This window comes from Rhincodon typus, chromosome 7 (assembly GCF_021869965.1).
Source record: "Rhincodon typus isolate 14 chromosome 7, sRhiTyp1.1, whole genome shotgun sequence".
In the NCBI taxonomy this organism is placed as follows: Eukaryota; Metazoa; Chordata; class Chondrichthyes; order Orectolobiformes; family Rhincodontidae; genus Rhincodon; species Rhincodon typus.
Genome location: NC_063338.1, coordinates 56,456,584 through 56,482,038, shown reverse-complemented (window position 1 = coordinate 56,482,038; position 25,455 = coordinate 56,456,584). Strand labels below are relative to the sequence as shown.

General features: G+C 39.4%; 1 protein-coding gene across 1 annotated transcript in view; it reads left to right on the top strand.

Annotated features, from left to right (window-relative positions):
- Positions 1–25,455, top strand: part of ifih1 (interferon induced with helicase C domain 1) — a 130,463-nt gene that overhangs the window by 25,223 nt on the left and 79,785 nt on the right. Inside the window, exon 3 of the mRNA XM_048598614.1 lies at positions 6,630–6,860. Coding sequence (XP_048454571.1) covers positions 6,630–6,860 — 231 coding nt within the window. The remainder of the gene's footprint in view (positions 1–6,629; positions 6,861–25,455) is intronic.

Below are 25,455 nucleotides of genomic sequence, written 5' to 3'. Positions count from 1 at the left end.
GAGTCGTAGAATTAATCAGCATAGAAATAGACCCTTCCTCCAACTCGCCCCATTTCCCAGCAATTGTCCCATATCCTTCTAAACCCTTCCAATTCATGTACCCATCCAGATGCCTTTTAAATGTTGTAATTGTACCAGCCTCCACCACCTCCTCTGGCAGCTCATTCCATACATGCACCACCCTCTGCGTGAAAAAGTTGCCCCTCAGGTTCCTTTTAAATGTTTCCCCTCTCACCTCAAACCTATGCCCTCTAGTTTTGGACTCCCCTACCTTGGGGAAAAGACCTTGTCGATTCACCCTATCCATGCCCCTCATGATTTTTAAACTTCTATGAGGTCACCCCTCAGCCTCCGACACTCCGGGAAAAAAGCCCCAGCCTTTTCAGCCTCACAGTATAGCTCAAACCCTCTAACCTTGGCAACCAATAAGTCTTTTTCCATTTGTCACAGTGAAACTACAGAAATTTATACTACAGAAAGAAGCTATTAGAAACATGGAATCTTTTATTTCATTTATTCTTTCATTGAATGTGGGCATCAATAGCAGGATGTTGTTAATCCCTAATTACCCTTAAAGCGATTAGTATGCTGGACCATTTCAGAAGGCAGTAAAGAGTAAATCATTTTGCTGCAGGTCTGGAGGTAAGGATGGCATGTTTCCTTTCCTGAAGGAAATCTAGTGAGTGAGGTGGGATTTTCTGACAATCGATGTTAGTTACAAAGATAACAATCACTGAGACCAGCTTACTGTTCCAGATTTATGAAGTGAATTCAAATTCAAACATCTACCAAGATGAAATTTAAAGCTGTGTCCCCAGAAAATTAGCCTGGTCCATTGACAATACCACAGCACCATCAATCTTCCCATTAGCTGCTTTGTTTCTTTGCTTAAGCAGCTTGAAACTGTTCTGATAGGGCTGATTTCCGCCATTGGATGAAATTTAACGGTGATAATCTGGTGGCCTAATTGGTGCAATACCTGATGTACTCCATTGCCTGTGGTCCATTGCACGATCAGCAATTTGATGCAGTGATTGACCATTGATTGAGAAATCCCACAGATGTCTCCAGAAGAACTTTGGAATGGGTGTGTGGTATGAAAGTGAAGCATCATGATCTCCTTGACCCCACTGGCCATAATATCCCTTCGGCCTCAACTGCTCCTCCAATTTTGTATACAGCTCTGTCATCACCTGTCTGGACAGACACAGGTTTCAGAACCACTGGTACTCTGAACTTCTATGAAGTTAAACCTCTGCGTGTAAACTCTTTCAGATGATTATTGTGTTCTGTGAACATTAGTCTACATTCATGGTCCAATACACCCTCCTCGTTCATATCATCTTTCAGCCTCATGAGGTGGTCCTTCTCTCACTTTTCCAGCTGCACTCTGTATGACTGAACTGTTCTATCACTTTCTCTTCCTCTCATATAAGCACTCTGCTCCTCAGTGGAGGGGTCAAACACAGGATGTACTGCCAGCATTGAGAATTTAAGACTCCATGGGAGACATTCTTTCAGTATGACTTCAAATGATGCAGCCTTCCCAAACCAGCATTCCAATCCTTTGCTGAACCTAACCTCAGCTGCATGGTGGACAATGAAATTATCCTCAATGGTGGCCACTTCCATCAGGCACTCACCTGTTTACGTACTGTCATTTCATTTTGGCAAGTGTAACTCTGATTGTTATGATGAGAGATCAGAACACCTAAGCATTTACATTTGAACAAAAGGCTATACAGCCATGGAATGACTGTGGATGTGGATTTAATGATTGTGTTGAGGGAGAAATCCTGGAATGTCACACCTGGTAAGGTATCCGGGACACTTCAAACAGATGGACTTAAAAGGAAGAAATGCACAAAAACTAAACTGTAACATCCCGGGAATTATTTCAGACTGTGAACATGATGGGGGAAAAGACAGCAGTTAGGGTCAGAGACTGTTTGTGTCTTCCCTTTTCACAATACCCAAGAACGAAGTTAAAAGACAATTCAACCCTGTTTGTGCTTGTGGAAGCAGCTGTGTTAAATGAGCAGGGGTGCTTATATGGGCCAGTGGACTGAGGTACGCAGGTGAGCTAGCCTGGATTCCAGTGCCGGTGTATTGTGAAGGTCTCAGTTGAAGAGCCTCCCTCCAGTCACCCCTGTATTCTAGGTAAAGTATCTCTTACTCAAGATGCTAGAAACTAGTTAACCAGCCTGTCAAAAGGAAGCATGACAAAAGAACTCTATTTGTGTGAGTGCTACTGGTGAACCAAACCAAAATGAACTGGATTAAAAGAATTTCAATTAACCTATCAAACCAAGAATCCTGAAATTGACTGTTGAACTATCAATTTTTCACTATCTATTCTTCACAAATGACTTACAGATTCTGATCCATATATCTTTTACTTTTTCTTTCTTTTTTGGACTCATTTCTAATCTGTATATGTATATTGTATTAATTTTTTTCTTATGTTTCATTAGCAATAAACTCTCTCTTATTAATTCAAAAAAGCCAGGCTAAATGATTCCTTCTAAAACAAAAACTCATTTGATCTGGAAGAAAGATGTATGCAATTTATAAATTAATCTCATTGCAACCAATTGAGGGTGGGTGGGGAGTGATGAAAAGTAATCAGTTCATTTCTCATGGGAGCTTTATAGTTAGGGATATCCTGCCTGGAACTGGAATAAATTGGTGAACCTCACTTAGGGCCCAATTATAACACTGGCACTCTATAGAACATGTGAGTTCCATAGTAGATCTAAAAGACAGCTCACAATGACTGACAGTTGGTTGCTTGACAGTCTCACATGCCAACTCCCTGCTATCCCATTTCTTCCTAATCCAACTGCATGAAACCAATGCAAAATTTGACATCTTTTCCTGATGTTTTCCTGGCCCAGATTTGTATTCGGAGCTGAGAGGTTCCCAATTACTGCTGCGTTATTTCGATTTCTTCATACTGCTGTGTTCACCCACTCTGCAATGGCATTGGGGTCATTTCAGGTTAAAGTGAATGCAGAAAGAAACATGGTAAGGAAAGCCAAGGAATAATAGATGGGTGAACCTGACATCAGTGGTGGGCAAGTTGTTGGAGGGGTTCCTGAGGGACAGGATTTACATGTATGTGGAAAGGCAATGACTGATTAGGGTTGGTCAACAAGGCTGTGTGTGTAGGAAATCGTGTCTCACTAACTTGATTGAGTTTTTTGAAGAAGTAACAAAGAGGATTAATGAGAGCAGAGTGGTGGATGTGATCTATATAGACTTCAGTAAGGCGTTCAGCAAGTTTCCTCATTGTAGACTGGTTAGCAAGTTTAGATCAGATGGAATACAGCTATTTGGATACAGAACCGGCTCAAAGGTAGAAGACCTTTGAGAAGGTGGTGGTGGAGTGTTGTTTTTCAGACTGGAGGCCTGTAACCAGCAGTGTGCCACAAGGATCAGTGCTGGGTCCACTGCTTTTTGTCATTTATATAAGTGATTTGGCTGTGAACCTAGGTGGTATGGTTAGTAAGTTTGCAGGTGACACTAAAATTGGAGGTGTAGTGGACAGCGAAGAAGGTTACCTCAGACTACAATGGGATCTTGATCAGATGGGCCCATGGGCCAAGGAGTGGCAGGTGAAATTTGATTTAGATAAATGTGAGGTACTGCATTTTGGAAAGGCAAATCAGGTCAGGACTTATACACTTAATGGAAAGGTCCTGGGGAGTGTTGCTGAACAAAGAGACCTTGGAGTGCAGGTTCCTGGTTCCTTGAATGTGGAGTTGAAGGTAGACAGGATAGTGAAGAAGGCGTTTGGTCCTTGCCTTTATTGGTCAGTGCATTGAGTATAGGAGTTGAGAGGTCATGTTGCGTCTGTACAGGACATTGGTTCAGCTACTTTTGGAGTATTGCATGCAATTCTGGTCTCCCTCCTATAGTAAGGATGTTGGGAAACTAGAAAAGTTCAGAAAAGATTTACGAGGATGCTGCCAGGGTTGGAGGGTTTGAGCTATAGGGAGAGGCTGAATAGGCTGGGGCTATTTTCCCTGGAGTGTCAGAGGCTAAGGGGTGATCTTTTGGAAGTTTATATAATCATGAGGGGCATGGATAGGGTAAATAGGCAAGGTCTTTTCCCTGGGTTTAGGGAATCCAAACCTAGAGGGCATAGGTTTAAGGTGAGAGGGAAAAGATGTAAAAGGGCCCTGAGGGGCAACTTTTTCACGCAGAGGGCGATGTGTGTATGGAATAAGCTGCCAGAGGAAGTGGTGGAGACTGGTACAATTACAACATTTAAAAGGCATCTGGATGAGTATATGAATAGGAAGAGTTTAGAAGGATATAGGCCAAATACTAGCCAATGGGTCTAAGATTTATATAGGGTATCTGGTTGGCATGGATGGATTGGATGAAAGAGTCTGTTTCCGTGCTGTATATCTGTATGACTCTGTGACTCTATAATTTGGCATAGTTTTGTCTTGCTCTAGAAATTGCTCCAGAAATAGTGTGAACCTTTCCATCCAGAACCAGCCATGTGTTGATCAATTGAATCTTCCTCTCATTAACCTGTCCAGTGTATTTCATTTTCTAACTCTGGAATAATTGGTAAAACTCAAATAATAGTGGAGTCAATAGACAGGGACCACAAGAAGTTCAACACTGCATTTCTTACAATACCAAATGTAAAGCAAGCCACCAAAAGAGATTGTTGAAAACATACATGTTTACTTATGATTAGTTGCTGATTATGTCAGTTTAGGTTTGACCATTTGATTGAAGATTGACTTTTTTTTCTATGATTGGCCATTGTGAATTTGCCGCCTGCTTAAATAACATTAGCAGCTAGCAGTTTCCACTCGCTGTTGCTGATTGTGGGTGGAAGGTGAGCAACATGTCAATCTTTATTTTTCTGTAAGTTTTGAATAGCAGGTGAAATATTCCTCATCTGATGTGATCATTAGCCTTTTAAAATATTGATTTAAATACAATGGGAAATTAATAAATTGTGTCCATTCATTTACACTAATTTATTTTGGAAATGAGAATTTTCGGACTGTCTATGCATCTGCTTGACAAATCCAATAAAAAGAGTTAAGTGATCTGAAGATCTTTTGAATAGTAATTAGTAGGATTATTGTAAAACAGTTATTGTAAAATATAATACATCTGTAGAACACTGTAAAATAATTTTTACTATATATAACTTACTGATTTTATTACAAAATTTAAAGTACTCTGGAGCATTTCTTATAGTAAGCCTGGTTGTTTCTGCACAGAATGTTCCACATTGAGGTTATGAAGCATGGATGATGCTATTAATGCTGAACTTAATGGATGCTGTCATTTTACTGAACACAACTGACCATTCTCAATGGAAATAGAGTACTGTAAAATGAGAAAATGATGGAACAACATTTTGCTTATATGAAGCTAAAAAAGTCTCGCTTTCAAAATGCCAGAGGTCCTACTCTTTTTTTAAAAATAATAAATTTTGTAACCTACAGTATAATGACTTAATCATCGTGCATGCTTCACCTGTCAGAAAAACATGTTTCTGAGGTGAAAGTAAGGTGTAGACATGTTCTTATTGAATGTTGGTGTATTTAAACTATAAAAGCAAAAAGCCGCATTAAATCATAGGGCACTTTCTTCATAGCTGAAGTTGTAAGGTTATGTGCTTTAAGGTATTCAATTTGATAATACTTAGTTATGATCTTTTCTAAGGTATGTAGTGGTAAATGTTTCTATTCTGCAATTGTGGCTATCTTTGAGTTAACTTTTTTGAATACATGTTATTGTGCATGCATTGCACTACATTGAAAAGCAATTGAAATGGCTACTTTCTGATTCTTATTAACCTTCAATTCTTGATAACAATGAAACATTGTTCCACTTAAATATTGCACTAATGAGTGCCATGAAGCTTTTTGTCCTCCCGGCACACTTGATTCCCATCTTGCCGAAGTAATCAGCTAGTACAATGAGAAAGACATGAGTTACGTTGGTTCCTGGTACCAGCAATCTCCAGATTGTGAACTGATTCTGTTCTTGAGTCCATTCTCAAGTCTGTTTGTGTTCAAGTCAGAACACAATGCAGGACAATATAAAGTAGCTGCTTGTAAGTACAGGAAATGTTTGTGTGTCAGATGTTTAAAATTATACCCTGTGTGGGATTGTGCTCATAGGTACAGGATTTGTAAGTCAGATGTTTGTAAATTGGAGACCCCATGTATTTGATACATATTAGTGGACAATTCAGGAGATATTTTATTTGGATGATAAACAATGAACAATAGGATTTTTTTCATAAGGTAATGTTGGAGAACTTTCTGCCATTAGGTGGGAGCTGTGGGAACTTTAATGTCCACATGTGCTAGGAGATGGATGTCTGTATAACTGCTCATGCAGAGGATATCACTGTCAATGACACAGTACTGTAGCATAGCTGCGTGAAATATTTGTCTAATTTCCATGCTCATGTCTTGCTTTCCTTGAACCCTCAACCTCTGACTGTAGTGCTAACAATTAAGCCATATAAACATCGGAAAGTAATGTACATTGCAGAATTAATTAAAAGTGGATGAAAATAATAAAAATAGAGATTAAATAAAACTGGAATACATTATTAAACAAGCACTTTTTTTATGCAGAACCAGCAGAAGAAAGTAAAAATGTAACAGATGAACAACTACCAAATGAAATACAGAATAATGTGGATAATGCTAAACCAGACAAGTTAGCTGTTGAAAAAAATGAGCAGCCACCAGAAGACCTGTACAGTAGCCCTACTACAGCAGAAGAAAATCGTGAAAACAACAGGCAGAGCGATGAAAACAGCATTTTATCGGGGATTTCTGATTTGGATCTGTCTATGAATGCAGGTAAAAAATTGTGTCAGCTTAGTATCATGATTAAATTCAGGATGTAGCTGAGATAAAAAATGCTGAAGATGTTTTTCTGTATATGAAATGTTCCTGCTTATTTGCTCCCCTATCATTTCACCCTTTCTGCCCCATTGAAGTTGTCATTCTAGATTGTCTTAGGTGACTAATTATAATGACTAAAAGATGAGGCAGGCGTCAACATTGATTACTTTATTTAATTACTGACCAAAAGACTCAATGGTAAAAGACTCAATGACCAAAAGACTCTCCTGGGTCCCATCCTGCGGCAAGACTGAAATGAGTAGAGTTGAGGGTAAAACTGGTCCATAGTTTTACCTTCTAACTCAGTGTAACTACTTGCTGTGCGACTTTAGAATTAATATATTTGCATTAATTGATCAAACTCTTTTGAAGTAAGTTTGTCAACTCCAGTTGAGAGCTTCTCACAAAATGAAAACAGAAAATGCTGTACCATTGTCAGGAAGAGAATTAGAAAGATGGATTTTAGATTCTCAAGAACTGGCAGATTGGAGTTGAGGGAGATGTTGCATTTTAAATCTGACCCTAACTCCTCTCCAACATAATCTGCTCTACCCAGAAGGATTTTTTCAATCTTGGGAAACCTGGAGGTGAGAGAGGCTAGGACTCTTTGAGGTGAAAGTCCAATGTATTTGCACCACAGCTTGTCAACCAGGAGGAGCAGAGGTGTTTACTTCTGATTCTGCAAGTTCCCTTTTTCATTAAAACCCTCCTCCCATAAAAAGCCATCTGGAGTGTGGGATCAGATCCTCTTCCCAACTTGAAGCTACCCTTCAATGGGCTGACTTCTGAGTGTTGAACCTCTCAATGAGAAAGACCACTCAGTGTGGAGTAAAACTCCACAGCACAGAAGTTTGAGCTTCCCATCCTAAGCTGTCCCCTTCCCAATCCTTGATCTATGTCAGTGGACCCTAGCAATTTGGAGCTTTGGTTGGCATTTCAGATCAATGACATTTTAGTAAAGAGATAGTCATCATGTAAAATTTATTTTCTGGATGATTTTCTTTGTGTTATTTATTAGTTTTATACCATGTCAATAATGTTACAATGACTTGAGCATTGTCAGGGTGACAAAAATTTTCCAATATGTGACAGTGGCTCTTTGAAGCTGTTGTGAATGGGAATATTTTCCTAACCTTTCAGATAAAAAGCAGCAGCAGAGGAAAAGCAATTAAGTGTTCAGTTGTTGAAATCTTTTCAAATAATTTTGTTTGAAGTCATTCCTTGCAGATTTGTAGCACTGTGGGACTATGATACTGCAATATTTTCATAAGCATGGAGCAAAAGGTGCTCTCTTAATTGTATCTTTCGAAATCCTTTGTGTTGTTGCAGCCCACAGACTTGTAACATTTAATGACAGCAGTTTTAACCTGTCACAACAAAATGCTGAAGCTGTTGTAAATTTCAGAAAGTCTTTTTACTTTTGAAAGAAAAAAGATGCCTTGAGACATTCCAAAGCACTTTACAGCCAATGAATACCTTTGAGTTGTAATTCAATGTTGTAGCGTGGGGATCAATTTATGGATAGCAAGATTCCAGAAAGAACAACGAAAGGAAATTACTTTTAGTACTGTTGCCTGGAGTTTAAATATTGACTTCATTCTTTCATTTCCACCTAAAAGGGCAGTTGGGGAAGTGGCTTAATATTTTGTCTGACAGTGTTGCACTTGGTAATGCATGATTTTCAGTCAGCATATTGTAATCAGTTATCTGCATTGGAATTTGAATCCACTAAACTTCTGAATTAGGAGTGATAACATTACCTTTTCAATGCTGAATCTGCAACCTGAATGAATGTCTCATTGTAATATTTCTCAAAATAACAACCTTGCTGACCATTTCCCACAGATCCCTCTCCCCACAACATTTAAACATATATTAACTTCAATGTTAATACATAAACACTTACTAAATGTAGGTAAGTTTTATGGGCCTGCACAAAACACATACCTTCAAGGTTGGCTCCACTGAATTGTTTCTAAATGTTAAAAAAGAGTTCGCAATTTAATATTTTTCAAATCTTTTCAGGCTGGACATTCCACAAATATTCTTAGCTTCTCACACACCTATAGTTAAAGACACAGGCAGTGCAAAAACAACCTCTCTCATCCTTTGTTCCCACTATTCTCAATTTCTTTTACCTCTCTGTCCAATGCTTATGTCCTCATATTTGTTTCCTATGCAGCTTGCTCCTTTATTTCTCTTTCTATGTGGCTGCATCCTGCTCCTTTTCTCTCCCTGCCTTTCAAATTCTTCTCTGCCTTTTCTTGTGTTCTCACTCTTCACTATCTCCTTTTTTCTCATGTCCTGGGTTCTCTCTCCTCCCTTTCCTGTTTTTATGTCTGCCTTAATTTTTCCTTTGTCTTTAGCTTTCACGACCTGCTTTATCACCTTATATTGCTTTTTGCCTCATAAACGGTTGCTTTCCACTCCAACTTCAACAACATTCAAACTGCCACCTATTGAGGACAATGAGGTACTTGTAGCCAACCTGTGACAATTACCATGTAGAAAACTATTGAAGAAGATTGAGTGGTATAAAATTAGAAGAAAGTATAATTCCACATCTGTAGAAACACAGAATATATCTGTTGCTCGCATGAACCCTGCATTTTATTTACTCTGTTATTAAGTTAGTAGGTGGCCTTCTTTATCACCACTCTGTTCCATTGCAATTACAAGATAACTCAGCAGGGCGACAGATAATGGCTCAGCAAGTTCATAAAGTCTCTAGCTTGTTAAGTCAGCAGAGGAGCCACATAGGTTAGGAAGATTCCATATTTGAATCCTAGCATTAAGGACTTCCAGTAAGAAATAGGAAAACCAGGAAGAGTTCTTGCTTCTGAAAGCTCTCCTGTGACCTTTGTTGAACAGAGTGGATGTTTGCTGATCAGAAAGGATGAATTCAGGATGGGCTCTGATCCCAATCCTCAATATTGAGGATCCCACATGTCAATTGAATGAGGAACCAGAAAGCATGCAGTGCCTTTGCAAACACACCAAAGGACAAAAAGAGAAGGGAGGAGCAAATCAAGAAAATTGTTGCTTATAAATTTTCTCCTCGTTGGTTTCCAAACCACTCCCAACTTTACATTGATCACAGGGGCAGCGTTACAACCATTTCCATTTAAAAACAGTCATTACATAAAAATAATTAATGTTCCTCCAGTTTGTGTATCCGCATTAACAAATATATTATTAAATATATACAAATATATTAATTACCATTATAGAATTTCCTGTTATACCACCCAGGCTTATTAAAATTGTCACACTTGTAAATTCACTGTAAATAACATCATTTGGAATTTTAATCAGTATATTATCATGACAGAAGTCAGTAAGTCTGAAATTATTTGTGACAAGTTACTTGCATTAGCAAACAATCAACATGTAATTATACTCAATAACTACAATTTTATTTTCGTTATGAATTTAATGGCTCAAATAATTTCTTCAGATGATATTTGAAAAGGCATTGTTCTCTGATAGTTCATTTCATACTTCAGTACACGCTTGCTACATTTGAATGATCCTCCAGTGTAGATATTATTAATTGGTGGTTGCAAGGGTTCTTGTCAGTCTTCAGATTATCAAGTTCTTCTTAAATTTACTTACAGAATAAGACCCATTTTTCTTTCCCCCAGTAAGCTTCTACCAGATTGCTTCTGATTGTGAAAACTAGCTGTAAAATAGAAAATATTCTGTTGCAGAATGATATATTTCTTATAAATGAATGTAGATATAAACATTATTAGAAGTGGAAGCTTACAGAAGAATAACGAAGAGGTTGCTCCACGATAGGGCTCCTCCAGCTACTGATACTCAAAAGTTTTCCGCTCTTCTGTCATCTTGCCCTTTAATTGGGCCGAAGTCTTATCCTTCCTAGTGGGAGAGAACCAAGGAAGGGCAGATATCTGGCTGCAAAATCACCCGGGATGGCTATTCAGGTTTCTGTTAGAAAAGTGTGGTGGGTTAGTGGTAGTTTCATGATGATGGGCACTAGGACCACTTCCAAAAGCACTGGAATCTAGGCCTTTATCTCAGCGCCAGGACATAAGCTCGGGGTCGTTGCTAATTTTAGTTCTTCAGAATTAAGGACATTTATACATGCATGCGCACACACACGCTGATCACTTCTGATCTTCTGCTAAAGGAAAAGGTGGTATGGCACTGCTTCCTCTGCCGATTAGTTAATGAGTAATTTACTCTTCTTTGGATACATTTACTATCATTTGTGCCAGCCAATTAGTAAATTGTAGATTAAGTAAACAACTGATAAATATAAAGTTTATTCCAAAACAGTTCCATTGGCAGAAGGGATTCTCAGCTCAGTTCCCTATTCCAGATTGAAAATGTCAAAGATCACAGTGTCACAGCTGATCCATGCAGCATTTGATGCCTTCAAAATGTGTTATACACTACTCTACAAAACATGCACTGTGGAAGATAGCCAAGAGGTTAGCAGCTTTTACTAATGATGTTAGGGCCTCACTAGTAAAATATTAATTTTAATTAAAAGTCAGGGCAGTATTAAATGCCGTACTTTTTTTTATTTTCATTGCAATGCCAATGTTGGTGAAATGTAATATCCATATTTCAACTGGTGTAATTAATTGGAGTTAAAAGTGACACAATTGGGACAAAATATTGCTCAGTTGTTGGTTCCAAAATCCACACTACCCAATAAATTAAGCCTTTTGACATGTTTCTTTATTAAAGTATATATATATATATTAATCAGTAAAACTATCTGGATGATTGAATTTTGTTTGAATGCTACACATCAAATTATTCCAGCTGTGGAACATATTGTGACATTCTAATGTTAGTGGCCTTAGCTCATAAATGGGTTGATTGAGGAAGGTTAGAGCCAGTAGATTTTAATGACCAAGTCCAACAGAGAGAAAATCAGTCTCTTTCACTACTCCATGCTTGATGCCCTGCCAAATTTGCATTTCTCCCTACAAAGTGACTAGAGGCAAAATTTGGTACATTTGGAAAGACTGAGTGACATTTCTTCATTCTGCCTGGAAGTTAGTTATGAGCTGATAATGATTCATAGTCAACTTTGAATTGAAATGCTGTTCAAAGACTTTGCTATCCTTTCTGGTAAAAAAAAGATGTTCCCTAATGTAATCTGCAACCGAAGACAAATTATTTATTAAAATCTGTACAGTACAGCTAAACTGAATAAGACTAATTGATAATAAAGTTTATTGCAAACTCTTTACTGCATGGTAAATACTGCATGAGTCAAACAGGTAGTACAGGGCAAAATTTAGTCTCAGCGATACTGGGTCTTCCAACAGTTGCAGAACGAGTGGGAGTTCTGCATTGCTGTTATGCATACTCTGGGTAATCAGACACAATTTAAATGTAATCTTGCACTTTGCTGGCCAGTGTTTGGGCTCCTACGGAATCCAGGACCATGAGGATGGAAATTCTGGTGCCGAGAGCTGCTAGTTACTCAGAGATCAGCAGCTTTCCATTATTAGCGGTACCACTGGGAGTGATGGCTGCTGCTGGAAATGATTGGAGACCTTCATCAGGGATCAGAGCAGGCCCCTGGAAACAGTGGAGTGGGGAAAATAGGGGATTGCTGGTGAAGGGCTGAGGAAATAGCACAGCCATGTGAGACATCTGAGTAATGTTTAAATCCCAGTGGCCCTTCCCACCCCCAACCTCCAACCAATTTAGGACAGTTTTCACAGCAAGGGATTTGGAAGGTTCTCCTGCCCAATTCTCCTGGTGTGTTCTATTAAATTCTAGCCAAACATTGCCCAAAATTTAAATCAGTCTAGGAATGAAAGTGGGTCCTGAGCTTGTACAGTGGATATTGAGACCCAAAGGACAAGTTTTACTGCTGTCAGCGATTTAAAAGGCTCCGACTCTGACTGCCATTCAATTAAGGACGGAAGCCTCACTTTTAGAACTACTAGTCTAATTACAGAACTGGCACCATGGACACCGTCATCAATTGATGTGGCTGAGGGAGTAAGGAAGAGCTCCCCAACAGGAAGCTGCCCCCTACTGCCCTGGGAAGTTATTTGGAGACAACCACAGTTTTCCTGCTGGTGCTCCCCCATGTTGGGGAACATTTCAATTCTGATAAAGCACCAGCAGTGACGTAAATTAGCTGTAATATGGCAATTAAGTGAATTAATTGCACATCTGTCTCCGGTCAATGAGCACCTGAACCATTCCTGTTTCAGAGAATTTCTTGTGGTGGCAGGAACACATTGGACTTTCTGCCACTTTATGAGTGCTCCCACTCTCCAGCCTGTCTCCAGAGGGCAGGGGAAATTCAGCTCATTTTGTGTAGTTGCCACCAAACCTAGTGGTCTGCAAGACAGCAATATGAAAGATGAAACTTTCAATGGCAACACTGTTTTACTTTCTAGTTTTATTTCTTACATTCCAAAGATTAAGACTGAAGAAGCAATTAGGTACCTTCATTAGGACTTTAGTTTCTTCTCTTAATTGTATAGTTGCCGACTAATGGGATTTTTATTTATTTATGGGATATGAACATTACTGGCAAGTCCGGCATTTTTTGCTCATCCTTAATTGTCTGTGAGAAGGTGACAGAGAACTCATACAACCACTGCACGTTATGAGGTGTAAGCACATTCACAATCTGTTACTAAGGGAATTCCAGCTTTTTAGCCCAGCAACAGCGAAGGGAAAGTGATATAATTCCACGCCAGAATGATTTGCTATACATGGGTATACTTACATGAAAGGACCAGCAGAAATTTCTACATACCATGGCATTAATGCTTCCACTGCATTTTAACTATACTTTGTAATTTTTAGCTTATTGCTATTTGTTATTGCTAGAACATTATCCCCCGATGAGCTTGATAATACAGCTCTTCATTCAGTTCTTGCGCCAATAATGCTTCCATTGGTGTTGAAAAATATTCTCCAAGACCTAATGTCTGCTCTGTTATGGCCCTGGTCAAAGAATAGGAAGCATTGTATCTACGTTCTGCTACTTTGGCAGTGAGTAACCCTTGTACCCCAGCAACTAACCTTGCAAGGCATCTGACCCTTCAAATGCAGCAGGACCACAAGAGTTCTGCAGAATATAGGATTCGTGGGAGCTCCTAGCTTACCAGGCGCAAACCTCTAAGAAGTGAAACCAGTGATTACAGACCAGTTGCACATTGATGGAATGGAATCCTTTTCTTCTGATGAAGTTTGCTGCATTGTGATATAGTTTTCTCAGCGTGACGCGTGTGCACTCAATGGCATTCTGTACTTGGCTGTGTTTCCAAATTCTACTGCCAGTGTTGTCATACTGACCTCATCGTGGGAAACAAGATGAACCATTTTGATCTGCCACAAATGACATCAGTCACATTCTTGATGCATTTGTGAACGCATGTTTGAGGGATTCCATTTAGGTCCCCCATGGCTTCCTGGAAGAAGCAAGGTTCATAGAAATTCAAAGCAGCTGTCACCTTGATGGCCACAGGGATAGGATAATCACACACTCCTTCAGGTTGAAGCTCCCATTCCAGCAGCTGACATAGTTCAGCTCCAGTGTCCTGGGACCCTCTCAGCCTGTGCCAACACTGTGCCTCATTCATGAGGATGAAATGACAAGGACTAAAGAGCTGGGGCTCTTGTGCAACCTGAGGAAACCTTCAACTGTGACTTCTTCATGTAGTGAAGACTGTTCAGCTTCTGTGGCAGGCCATTGCTAGCCCAAAGCTTGTTGGCACATCTGTTCCTCTTCTACCACCCTGTGCCTTTGCATTACAGCAAGAGTGATGATAACCCCTGCTGTGGCTGGATCCTCCAGTCACATTCTCAATTAAGCAGTGTTGGGAATGCTAGAAACATCTTAGCAATGAGGAGTCAATAATCACATCTCTTATAAATGATAGCTTGATGTATTACTTCATAGAGTGAAAGATGAAACTTTCCAGCAAAGAGGACTATGTATTGAGGCATTTTAGCACTTTGATGTAAGACCTTATTTCAGTGAATGCTCCATCAGTCATGTGACAAATAGCAGTACAGTCTAAGTGCTGCAAGTATAATTTCTCTTCACATTGCTATATCAATCATGAAAGGCATCAATGCACATATGAGAGGCTTGCGATGTCCTGTCAGTTCAGGTGGAGAGCGAATCAGTTCCATGTGCACTCCAGGAGGATCTTGCATTAGCTCTGTTTGTCGTGACCTGCAGCTGCCTCTTCTAATGTCAGCCGTCATTATTTCTGCTTCACAGAGATGCCTTGTCTTTAATTTGCAAGGACCAATGACATGGCCAACATTGTTTGTGACAAGAATTTGCACCTACACACTTGATCATTGCCTGCATTTCACATGCACGATGATATGGCCAGAAATGATGTGAACCTGTGCACTGCTGCATGGGTGATAGATGCACTTCCCCCTCCTGAAATGCAGCCTGTGTTTTTCGCCATCAGAATTATGCTGACCCTACCGACTTGCAATGTGATCCAAGCTATTTTGCGTTCACAGGTCACTTTTAGCTCTCAGCAGATCATAGTTGGAAATTCAGGTCATGCTGTACACCATGGAAACCACACTAGGCCTGGTCAGTAACACACCCACCCCTACCCGCACCAACAAAGCCTCCATGTCGCTGTTTACTCATCATTCCTTGGAGAACCCATCTTGACTGTACCCCCGTGTGTTCCAACCCACTTCCTTGAATTGAGAATTCAACTGTCTTCTTCACTTTCTGAGTCCCATCACTACACTTAGGTGATACACACCATTGGGCTGTTTAGCCCCCATCTCCAATCAGACCATGGTGCGGATGACTCTCACAGCATCCTCCTTTCTCCCATACACTACCTGCTCTCTCTTATGTATGAAATGTATCTCCTTCCTGGTCTTGTCACCTTTAAATCCCAGACTGATGCTTACAATTGCCAGCATTGATTCCCTCCACCTCCCCACTAATACAGAGTCCCCTTGATACCAATCCATTCCCTTGAATGAGCAAGCAAGTAGCCCTGCAATGCAGCTTGTGTAGCGTTAAAATGAGGAGTGCTAGTACACTCCAAAGTGGAAAATAGAAGTGCAGTAGCATGCTGTAAGTGGGATGAGCGATGTGACATGATGTTGCACTGAGGCTGGCATATGTCAGATGCCAAGGTCATTGTCGTGGGCTATATGCTGTCTCTGCTCTTGGAGCATGTCCATCGGTACCTCAAAGATAATGCTCAAAAGGAGCAAGCAGCAAATTGGAGTTGTCTGATACCCGCTCTGGCTTCCATGTCGACAATTCTAGTCTAGTTTTTATCTGACCGGTGGGAAAATGGGAACCAGCATATGAATGAGGTAAAATTGGATAATAATGAGAGTAATAATGAGCAATAATCCCAATTAAAAGGCCTCTTCTGTTCACTAGAAAGCAACTCATCTCATTGTCCATAACTCTGTTGTAAACTGTGACTTGTTGCTCCTGACGTTAAGAAAGGCCTTTCTCCACTTCTCATGCCACTGTCCCACATTTCCCATCATAGCCCCTTCCTCCTCAGTAATTTAGCCTACTTTTAACCTTTCACCTTAACTCCTTGTTGTACTTTATCTTCCACAGGTTCACACTGAGAAACCAGAGATCTCCTTGTTCTCAAGAAAGTTTTCTCCTATACACTCTTCACCTTCTGTTTCCTATTTTTACTCCTCAGATCTTTCTTTGCTTCCAAAAGTAAGTTTGCCTCTCTAAATCAAATTAGAATGTGCAATGTGACTGTCTTCACACTCTTTCTACTTGTCTTTTCTCTTCCTGTTTCCTTTTGGCTCATGGTTACGAGAACGTGAGAGTACCTATCCTACTTGCTCTTTAGTTAAAATTTATGTAAATGAAACAGCGGTTGAGAGAATAAGTTGGCTTAAAATTTCCTTTAAAATGATACATTTTTATGAAAATTGAAGTAACTGTAATTGAAGAAAATCTGTAGCTGGGATTTTCCCTTTTCTTTCTAAGTATGCGTGATTGCATTAGATTGTGATTTACAGACTGCTCTCATCAGTGAGAGAATTCACCTGATTGTGTCCCTGTCAGTTCATTTAGAGCTGATAGACTCTTAATATAGGTGAGTTTCTTGCTCTATCTGGCACCTTGACACTGATATTTCAGGTTGCCAGATCAGATCAGAGGCCAGAAGCTTCTGGGTCATAAACTTGACTGTGTCGATGACTGCTCCAGCACCAAGAAGCTAGGGTTTTTTCAAATCTACTTGCAGTAGGGTCTGCCTAATGGAGAGAGGGGGCTTTCAGGATCAGAGGCAGCAGCAGATATGAGCAATTGTCAGCACCACAATCCCATTCTCAGCAGGCAGGCAACTTTTCTACCCTCTTGGGATGCAATTGATTGTGGAAGTTGTGAGTTATGGTCTTTACATGGCCATTAATTTACCACTTAAAGACCTTAATTGCTGGCAAATCAAATCTAAATCACCCAGCAATTAATTGCAGGGGGTGGTGAGTTTCTGTCCGATGCCAACTTGCTCAATTATTTCATATTGTTGACATCTCTCGCCAATTCCAGGGTAGTAATATTCCATCTGTGCCTCTTGCTCAACTTTCTTCTGTCTATCCTCTGTGACACAAATCCCCATCTCTTCATCTTTCTCTTGCTCACATCTTTTAAAAAAAACCATGATATGAATTTAACTTCAAAGCTTTGAAACTTCAAAGTGCTTTTGTTTTTCAAAATTATTTGATAGCTACTAAGTTGAATATGCTAGAAGTTGGGCATATAGTCCATCAGTATAGTGATGGAATAATGTGAATGCTTTTTGGGAAATTAGACATGTGACACAAGATCAAATTTAGCATCCAAATTCAGCTCAGAGTGAAAGTTGTTCCTGAGTGTAACTGGGGAGAAAGGTTTTGAAATACTTCTCTGATTATGACCTATTTATATAGGGTTTATACAGGATAGCCAAATCTATCAAGCTCATGACCGCATTTTGAGAGCAGCTCATACTGACAAGAATAAATTTTAAAGAAGTCACAAATACAATATTAATTTAATGTATTTTATGAATGTGGGATGATCCTCCCCTTTTCTCAGCTTTCAGCTATCCATTACAAGATGTATTTCAGAGAAGCAGGGTTTCAACTTTTTGAGTGCCGTGATTTTAAAGAACAGACACAAGGCAGACTTTCTTGTAAGTTTCAGTCAAAAGAACTAGCATTTATCCTCACAAAATTCAAAATATAATCATAACAGTCTGCACTCTGTTCTCACACATCCCTGATAATATGCACACACAAGAATAGATGATTGCTAAAGATGAAACATTACTTAAAGTTCCATGGGTCACTAATACTTTGCTTCTAAAGGAAGGTTCTGAAAATCTTTGCAAGTTTGGAAATTGTCCCCTAGTTCACTGATGAAGAAAAAATGTTAGTTCATAGGTTTACTGTAATAAACTCACAATAATGTTCCAAAAAATAGCAGATTTGTGACATTTTAGTTAACCTGTGGTTGAACTCATAGTATTGAACTATATTTTGGCAGATAAGTGCCAGTTTTCTGCCAAAGGTGACTTGTGAGGCAGAGTCCTCTCTTGTGTTGGATGAAAGATGAATTCCCTCTAGTTTTTGTATTCCAGTCTGCCCAATTGGGATGTCCTTGTTGAGTAAAAAGTTTTTCATGATCTCTCTCTCTCTTTCTCTGTCTCTAACCGGTTACAATTATATGATAACTGTATTGATCTTTTCCATTCTTCACAAAATGAGTTGAAACCAATATAACTGATACACAATGGAGGAAGTGTTTGATATCCTACCAACTTTCTAGCTTTGATTATCCTCTTCAATGACTTCAGTTGAAATTGCATTTCCATAGGGCCGACACATCTAGCAACAATTGCTATTTTAAAACCTCTGTGTTTGTGTCTTTAATGGTCTAGATCATGCTTTTAAATTCCCTTCCAAAACTCTCCATGTTTCCCATCTCTCAGCCTTCCTTTAAGAGCCTCTTTAAAACTGACCTCTGTGACCATTCCTGTTTGGATTAGCATCAGGTTTTCATTTCACCTTTATTGAATGAGTTAGAATATTGTTGTCTATGTTAAAAACCCTATATAAATAGGTCATAATCAGAGAAGTGTTTCAAAATCTTTTTACCCAGTTACACTCAGGAAACAACTTTCACACCGCAGGCAAAGAATTTGCTAAACACTTTCCTACATCTGATGGAGAGTCCTAGTATTTAATCTAAAAGAAATCAAATTTCTTAATCTTAGAAAATCTGTTTGAAATCTATTTAAATTGCTCTCTCAACCCAAATTGTCCACGCATTTCTGACTGCACCTTCTCCCCTGGATACTAATTATTCCCTATTCCTTCAAAACGCCTTCCCTTTGAGCACTCGCTCCATTTGGCTCCTTGTGTTTTCATTTTTCCCCATAGTGCATTTCCTCCTAGCCATATTCTGGACAAGACTGGAAAATATGACCCAAAGCTGTATTACTCTATGGGCTACATCCCTAAACTAATTCTCACCTAATACATGCATTCTAAATGTAGCCTCGATCTTGATTGAAGTATTGTCCATATCCCTCTTGTGTCCTTTTACAAGTTTCCTCTAACTCCTGCCATAAATATTTTCAAATTCCTATGCCTTAATGTTCCATCTCCCTTTGTCCCCCCCCAACCCCAACTAAACTTCCCATTCTTTCCCCTCGCTTTTCCTTCACATTTCTTCCACTTCCTACGTTGCCTACTGTGCCTATTGTGCTGTGGCTATCACTCCTGGTATCACCACAAAATACCATCCACTGAACTCCCATAATCTTCAACCTGAAAGATATAATAAACATAGGAGACACAATAGCAGAAAGGGTCAGAATGAAAGGCAATGAATATAATAATCCACCCTTGTCTGGCAGCATCTGTGGCGAGAAAGCAGAGTTAACGTTTTGAGTCCAGTGCCTGTTCATCAGAACTGCTTTATAGTTTTTCAATTTCTGTTTTGTTTCATATCTCCAGCATATGCGTTTCTTTGTTTTATTTTAACCCATAAACTTTTCTTACCTTCTTTATTGCTTTAATTTGTATTTTCAATCATTCTCTCTTTTTTTCTTCCATTTATCTTTTCTTTCCTAAATTTGTTTTCGTCACACTTAATTCCTGCTGCACCTTGTTTTTTTGTATGAGAAATGTTGTTTGAAATGCCAGGTATGGAGGTGCTGTGTACTACAGATCATATTTGTCAGTGCCAGATGCAGAAAAAACACAGCCTATACTACTCAGCAGCTGTTTTCTTGACTCTCTCTCCTGTAGGCTTGCTACTTCTGTAACCAATTCTACTTCAACTCTCCTCCTATTTGAACTAGTTACTCCTTGGGGCTAATTTAGACTCTGAGGGTTAGTGCAAAATGGGCAACGTTGATTTAGCTGCACTTACATGTTTCTCCAGAATTTCATTTTCAAAATAAAAGTTGGGAGATATAAAAGACATCTGGGTTTGAACCAATATTGAATTTTTACAGCATCATCCAGTATCAAAATTACCTACTGCCTCCATATCCTCCCACTTACCTCGGTCCCTTGTTGCTTATGTTTCTCTTTTTCTCTGTTCCTTTCAACCACTGAGTTCACTCACGGCAATGTAATGAAAGACCCATCCTCCCCACTTGGCCTCACCATGTTGCTTACATTATCCCCTCTTATCTTCCCTCTCATTTCCCCCCATCCTGCCCATTACTCTGTGAGTCCTCAGTGCTCCATATCCTATCACGATCTGTAGTTTGTTGATTGCCAGTCGAACCTGTATTCTCCCATCGTCTGATCTTCCCATTCTCCACTACTGCCACAGCACAAAACTGATGGGTGTAAGTGAGCGGGTGTGTGTGCACTGCAGGTGATAGACCTGAGTGAAATAAGGCATGTGAATAGTCAGTGATGAGTTTGGGCAGAGGTTGGGTCAATTGGCATGGGTAAATCAGAGTGTGTGGCTGGAAGCCTTAACTTCCAAGGGCTAGCAGGCAGGGGAAAGGAAACAATTTGGAGTGCAAAAAACCTGAACTGAAATTATATTAAATTTCTTAAAACCTCACTTGACAGTGGCTTAAACTAAAGCTTACATGAATTAAAATTCAGATACTTAACCATGAGAAGAGTGGTTCACTAAGGCTCACTCTTTAACTTGCATTAAAGAAGATTATCTGCAGCATCAGCTGAAGAACAGACCTGGAAAGTGCAGCTTATGGACTAGTAGCAATGAGGGGGATTGTAAATGAAGTACACAAATCTGATGCCCATACTGTACAGTTCAAATAAATACAGAACTTTTAAAAAAAATTCCAAACTTTATACCATGTTAAAATAAAAACAGAAATTGCTGAAAAGTCTCAGCAGGACTGGCAGCATCTGTGAAGAAAAGGCAGAGTTATTATTTCAGGTTCAGTGACCTTTCTTCAGAACCTATTAAATATATATTGTAATTTATTACATGTTTACAATGAGTTATACACTACAGCATTTGCTCACTTGGAGAAATCTGAATGCAGTATCTTACTTTTGAATTGATATTTGCTGTTGCTGTGATTTTCCAAGAGATGGCAGTTCTTGTTACGTTTTGGGTGTCATTATATCTTAATACCAGCAGAGGGCAGTTACTGACCGCAAACACAGGCAGCGTTTGTGATTTGTTTTTCTATGAAATAGTGTGAACAAAGGCAAACATTAAACTACAGATGAATATGTGGAAAGTAAATCCACATGTTGCTTTCGATAATGCAATATGCAGAAGTTTGCTCAGGTACAACAAGGAGGTATCTTAGACACTGATGTGAATATTGTTATAAAATAATAGAATAATACAGTAGCAGACTATTTGGCCCATCATACCTATACTGACTCTTTTAAGGAACTGTGCAATTAACTCCATTTCCTTTTCCTTATATCTAATCCCGTTCTGAAAATTAAATACACTTTCATCACTGTTTCAGGCAATGCATGCCAGATCGTAAAATTTGCTGAGCAAAAGTGTCTCCTCATCTTGCCTCTCGTTTTTTTGTGAATGATCTTAAGTTTCTGTTCTCTGGTTACTTGATCTTTTGCCGTTGAAAATAGTATCTGTTTACTCAACTCTACCAAACTCCTTCTTGATTTTGAACACCTCTATTAAGTCAACCCTTAGCCTTCTTTGCTGCTAGAAGGCCAACATTAGTTTCTGATCTCTGAAAGTAACTGAGGTCCTGCATCTCTGGCACTATTTTAGTCCGGATGTTGTTTTATGTACCTTTCCCAAGACCTTGACTTCATTACTAATGTGTGATGTCCCAATCTGAACATTGGCCTGGATGTTTACATTCCACAACTTGACAGTTAACAACACTACTGCTTTACCATCTCACCGACTCCCTCCACTGTGTTTGTGCTGTCAGACTTCATAGTCAATGTTAATTGAGAAGTAAGTCCATATGAGAAGAAAGTCATTCGTGAAGAATAGATTATAGTATGTCGACAGTTGAGCAGGCTATTTTGAGATTCTTGGCTTTGCAAATTAGCTGGTTTCTGGCTCCTTTTTATCCTGGTTCCTTTTGAGCTGGCTTACTAACTGACTTCCATCACTCACAGTGATAGAACCTGTAGTGCATGGGTAGCTTTTGGTTAGTTCTTTCACTTTCGCAGAACACTAGCGCTCAAGCCAAGGCTAATAAACACAAGTATTCAACACATTACTACACACAAGCACCTCATCCCATGAACACACACATACCAAGGTTAAAAGTTACTTGTCACTGTAGACTCTATGTATTCTTGAAAAGAGAAAATGCAAATAATACTCCCACCCAGACCTTATCTTTTCTCCCATCATATTCACTGTCTGAGATATTCACAGGAGATTTCAGGTCTGTACGTAATGTATTTCTGCCTTTGAAACTTCCTTGGCACCTTCAGGTATAACATTCTATGTTTCCTCTCCAGACAGCCGTTGAATTTACATAAGTTGTCATCATTTGGCTGTAACTTCTCATTTTCTAAAACACCTATAGCAATTAAAAGTTCATTATGTCTGTAAGTGATCTGGGATTATTATCCATGGTCATGACAGAATTTTAGTAAGGTTATACTAAAGGTTCAGAATTCTCATATGTCCATTACAGGAGTGAACTCTGCAATGTTACCCACTCCTGGGCCAACAAATTCAAGATTAATGAATGGAAAATTGCTGGACACGATATTTTGATCTGTGTTCCTACAACTCACGAAGCAGATACATTTGATGTTTTACATTTAATTTTGTAGTATGATTGTTGCAATAAGTTGTACAATACAATCAAGTAATTATGATATTCAAATACATAGTTAAAAGGTCGTACTTGAAAAATCTGCTTCAAAATCAGAATTTGCATTAATTTGATTCCTCCCATGATTTATGAATTGTTCAAAGTGCCTCACAGTCAATTATATACTTCTGAAATATAGCCAACATTGAATGCTGGGAAGCACAGTTTGTACGCAGGAATGTCCCACAACCAGCAATGAGATAAACATTTAAGCAATATACTTTAGTGGAACTGTCTGAAGGATGAACATTGGCTAACGTATCAGAAGAATTCACCTACTCTTCGTCACACAATGACATTGAGCCTTTGAAATTTTAAATCAAATTTAAATAATTGAGAATACATTCAGGGATTCATTTCAGCACCTTATCTAAAAGATGGTACCTCTGACATTGTAACACTCCCACAGAATTGTACTTATTGTCTCCCCTTTGGAGTAATAAATACTTCAGGTTTGCATGCATCTTCAGGATCCGATCGCTCTATGGCACTGCAGAATAACTTTGGTGGGTGATTTTTCTATTTTTTGCCCCAACATCTTTATTGTATTTCTCTTCAAGTATATTTCCCAATTCTTGTTTCACTCTCCTACCTTTGGTCAAGTACAGAGTTAAGTTTAATGTTTTGAATCCTGCCAGTTTTTAAAAAAAAATCTGTTATGGGATATGAGTGCCACTGGCTGGGCCAGTATTTATTGCCCATCCCTAATTGCCCAAAGAGGAGTTAAGAGTCAACCACATTGCTGTGGATCTGGAGTTGCATGTAAGCCAGATTGGGTAAGGACAGCAGATTTCCTTCACTAAAGGACATTCATTAACCAGAAGGCTTTTTAAGATGATTGACAATGGTTATAGGGTCCCTTTAAAAAAATTCTATATCATAGAATCCCTACAGTGTGGAGCAGGTCATTTGGCCCATCAAGTCCACATCGACCCTCCGAAGAGCAGCCCACCCAGACCCAACCCCCCATCCCTACAACCCTGCATTCTCAATGGCTAATCCACCTAGCCGGTATATCCCTGGACACTGTGGGCAATTTATCATGGCCAATCCACCTAACCTGTACATCTTTGGATTGTGGGAGGAAACTGGAGCACCTGGAGGAAACCTACGCATACATGGGGTGAATGTGCAAACTCCACACAGTCACCCAAGGATGGAATCAAACCTGGGTCCCTGGCTCTGTGAGGCAGCAGTGCTAGCCACTGAGCCACCATGCCACCTATAGTTCTATTGAATTCAAATACAACCAGCTGCTATGGAGGGATTCACACACATGTTCCCAGATTATTGCCCTGGGACTCTGCATTACTGGTGCAGTGACATTCCCACTGCTCCGTCACCTTTCCACTAGACTAAGTTTCTCAGTGCTTTCTTTCTGTTCTGTGCCTGTTGTAACTGACTGTGGACATTTCAGTGGGCGACTCTTATTGGTAGACACAGGGCCACCACCTCCACCTAGAATGCATTCTTATGTTTTTAACCTCCCTCAGACACTTCTCCAAGCAATATTCAATCACGGAGAGGGCTGATATATCAGTTAAGGGGAGTGCAAAAGGTGGTGATCATCAATTTACATTGATGTTGTTTGACCTGAAATTATGGGATTTCACAGGATCCAGAGAAAATGGACATTCCCAGGCCTTTTCCCATCTGACTATACCACTATACATACACATTTGGTATTTCTAGCCTGCTGATAGATGAAGACATAGCCAGGGTTGATAATGGTGCAAGGTAAAATGTTGATTGACAGATATGAGTGCTGACACAAATTTTGGAACTTTGACAGTAGATCTTTCTGATTTATAAAGCACTTATGTCTTAGCTATTTATGTCTTAAAGCATTTATAGGCATTGAATTACTTTCAAAATGCAATATTGTTGCCAAGAAGATAAGCACAATATTATACAACATTATGCATGCTATGCATAATCACAATTGCTGAGAAGGAAGACAGTTCAGGGGTTACAGAGCCAATCAGTCAAGGCCCATGAGACTATTGTAAAAGTGATAAGGTTTTGGAATGTCAAACAAAGACAATTAAAACTAAACAAGATATACTATTTATGCTTTGTATAAGACCTTGTCCAGGCCACATATCGAATACTGGGTTCAGTTTTAGCAGTATCTTATGATGGCACCATAGTTCAAATGTAGTCCACTTGAGTATTCGAGATAACAAGGTGTAGAGCTGGATGAACACAGCAGGCCAAGCAGCATCAGAGGAGCAGGAAAGCTATCGTTT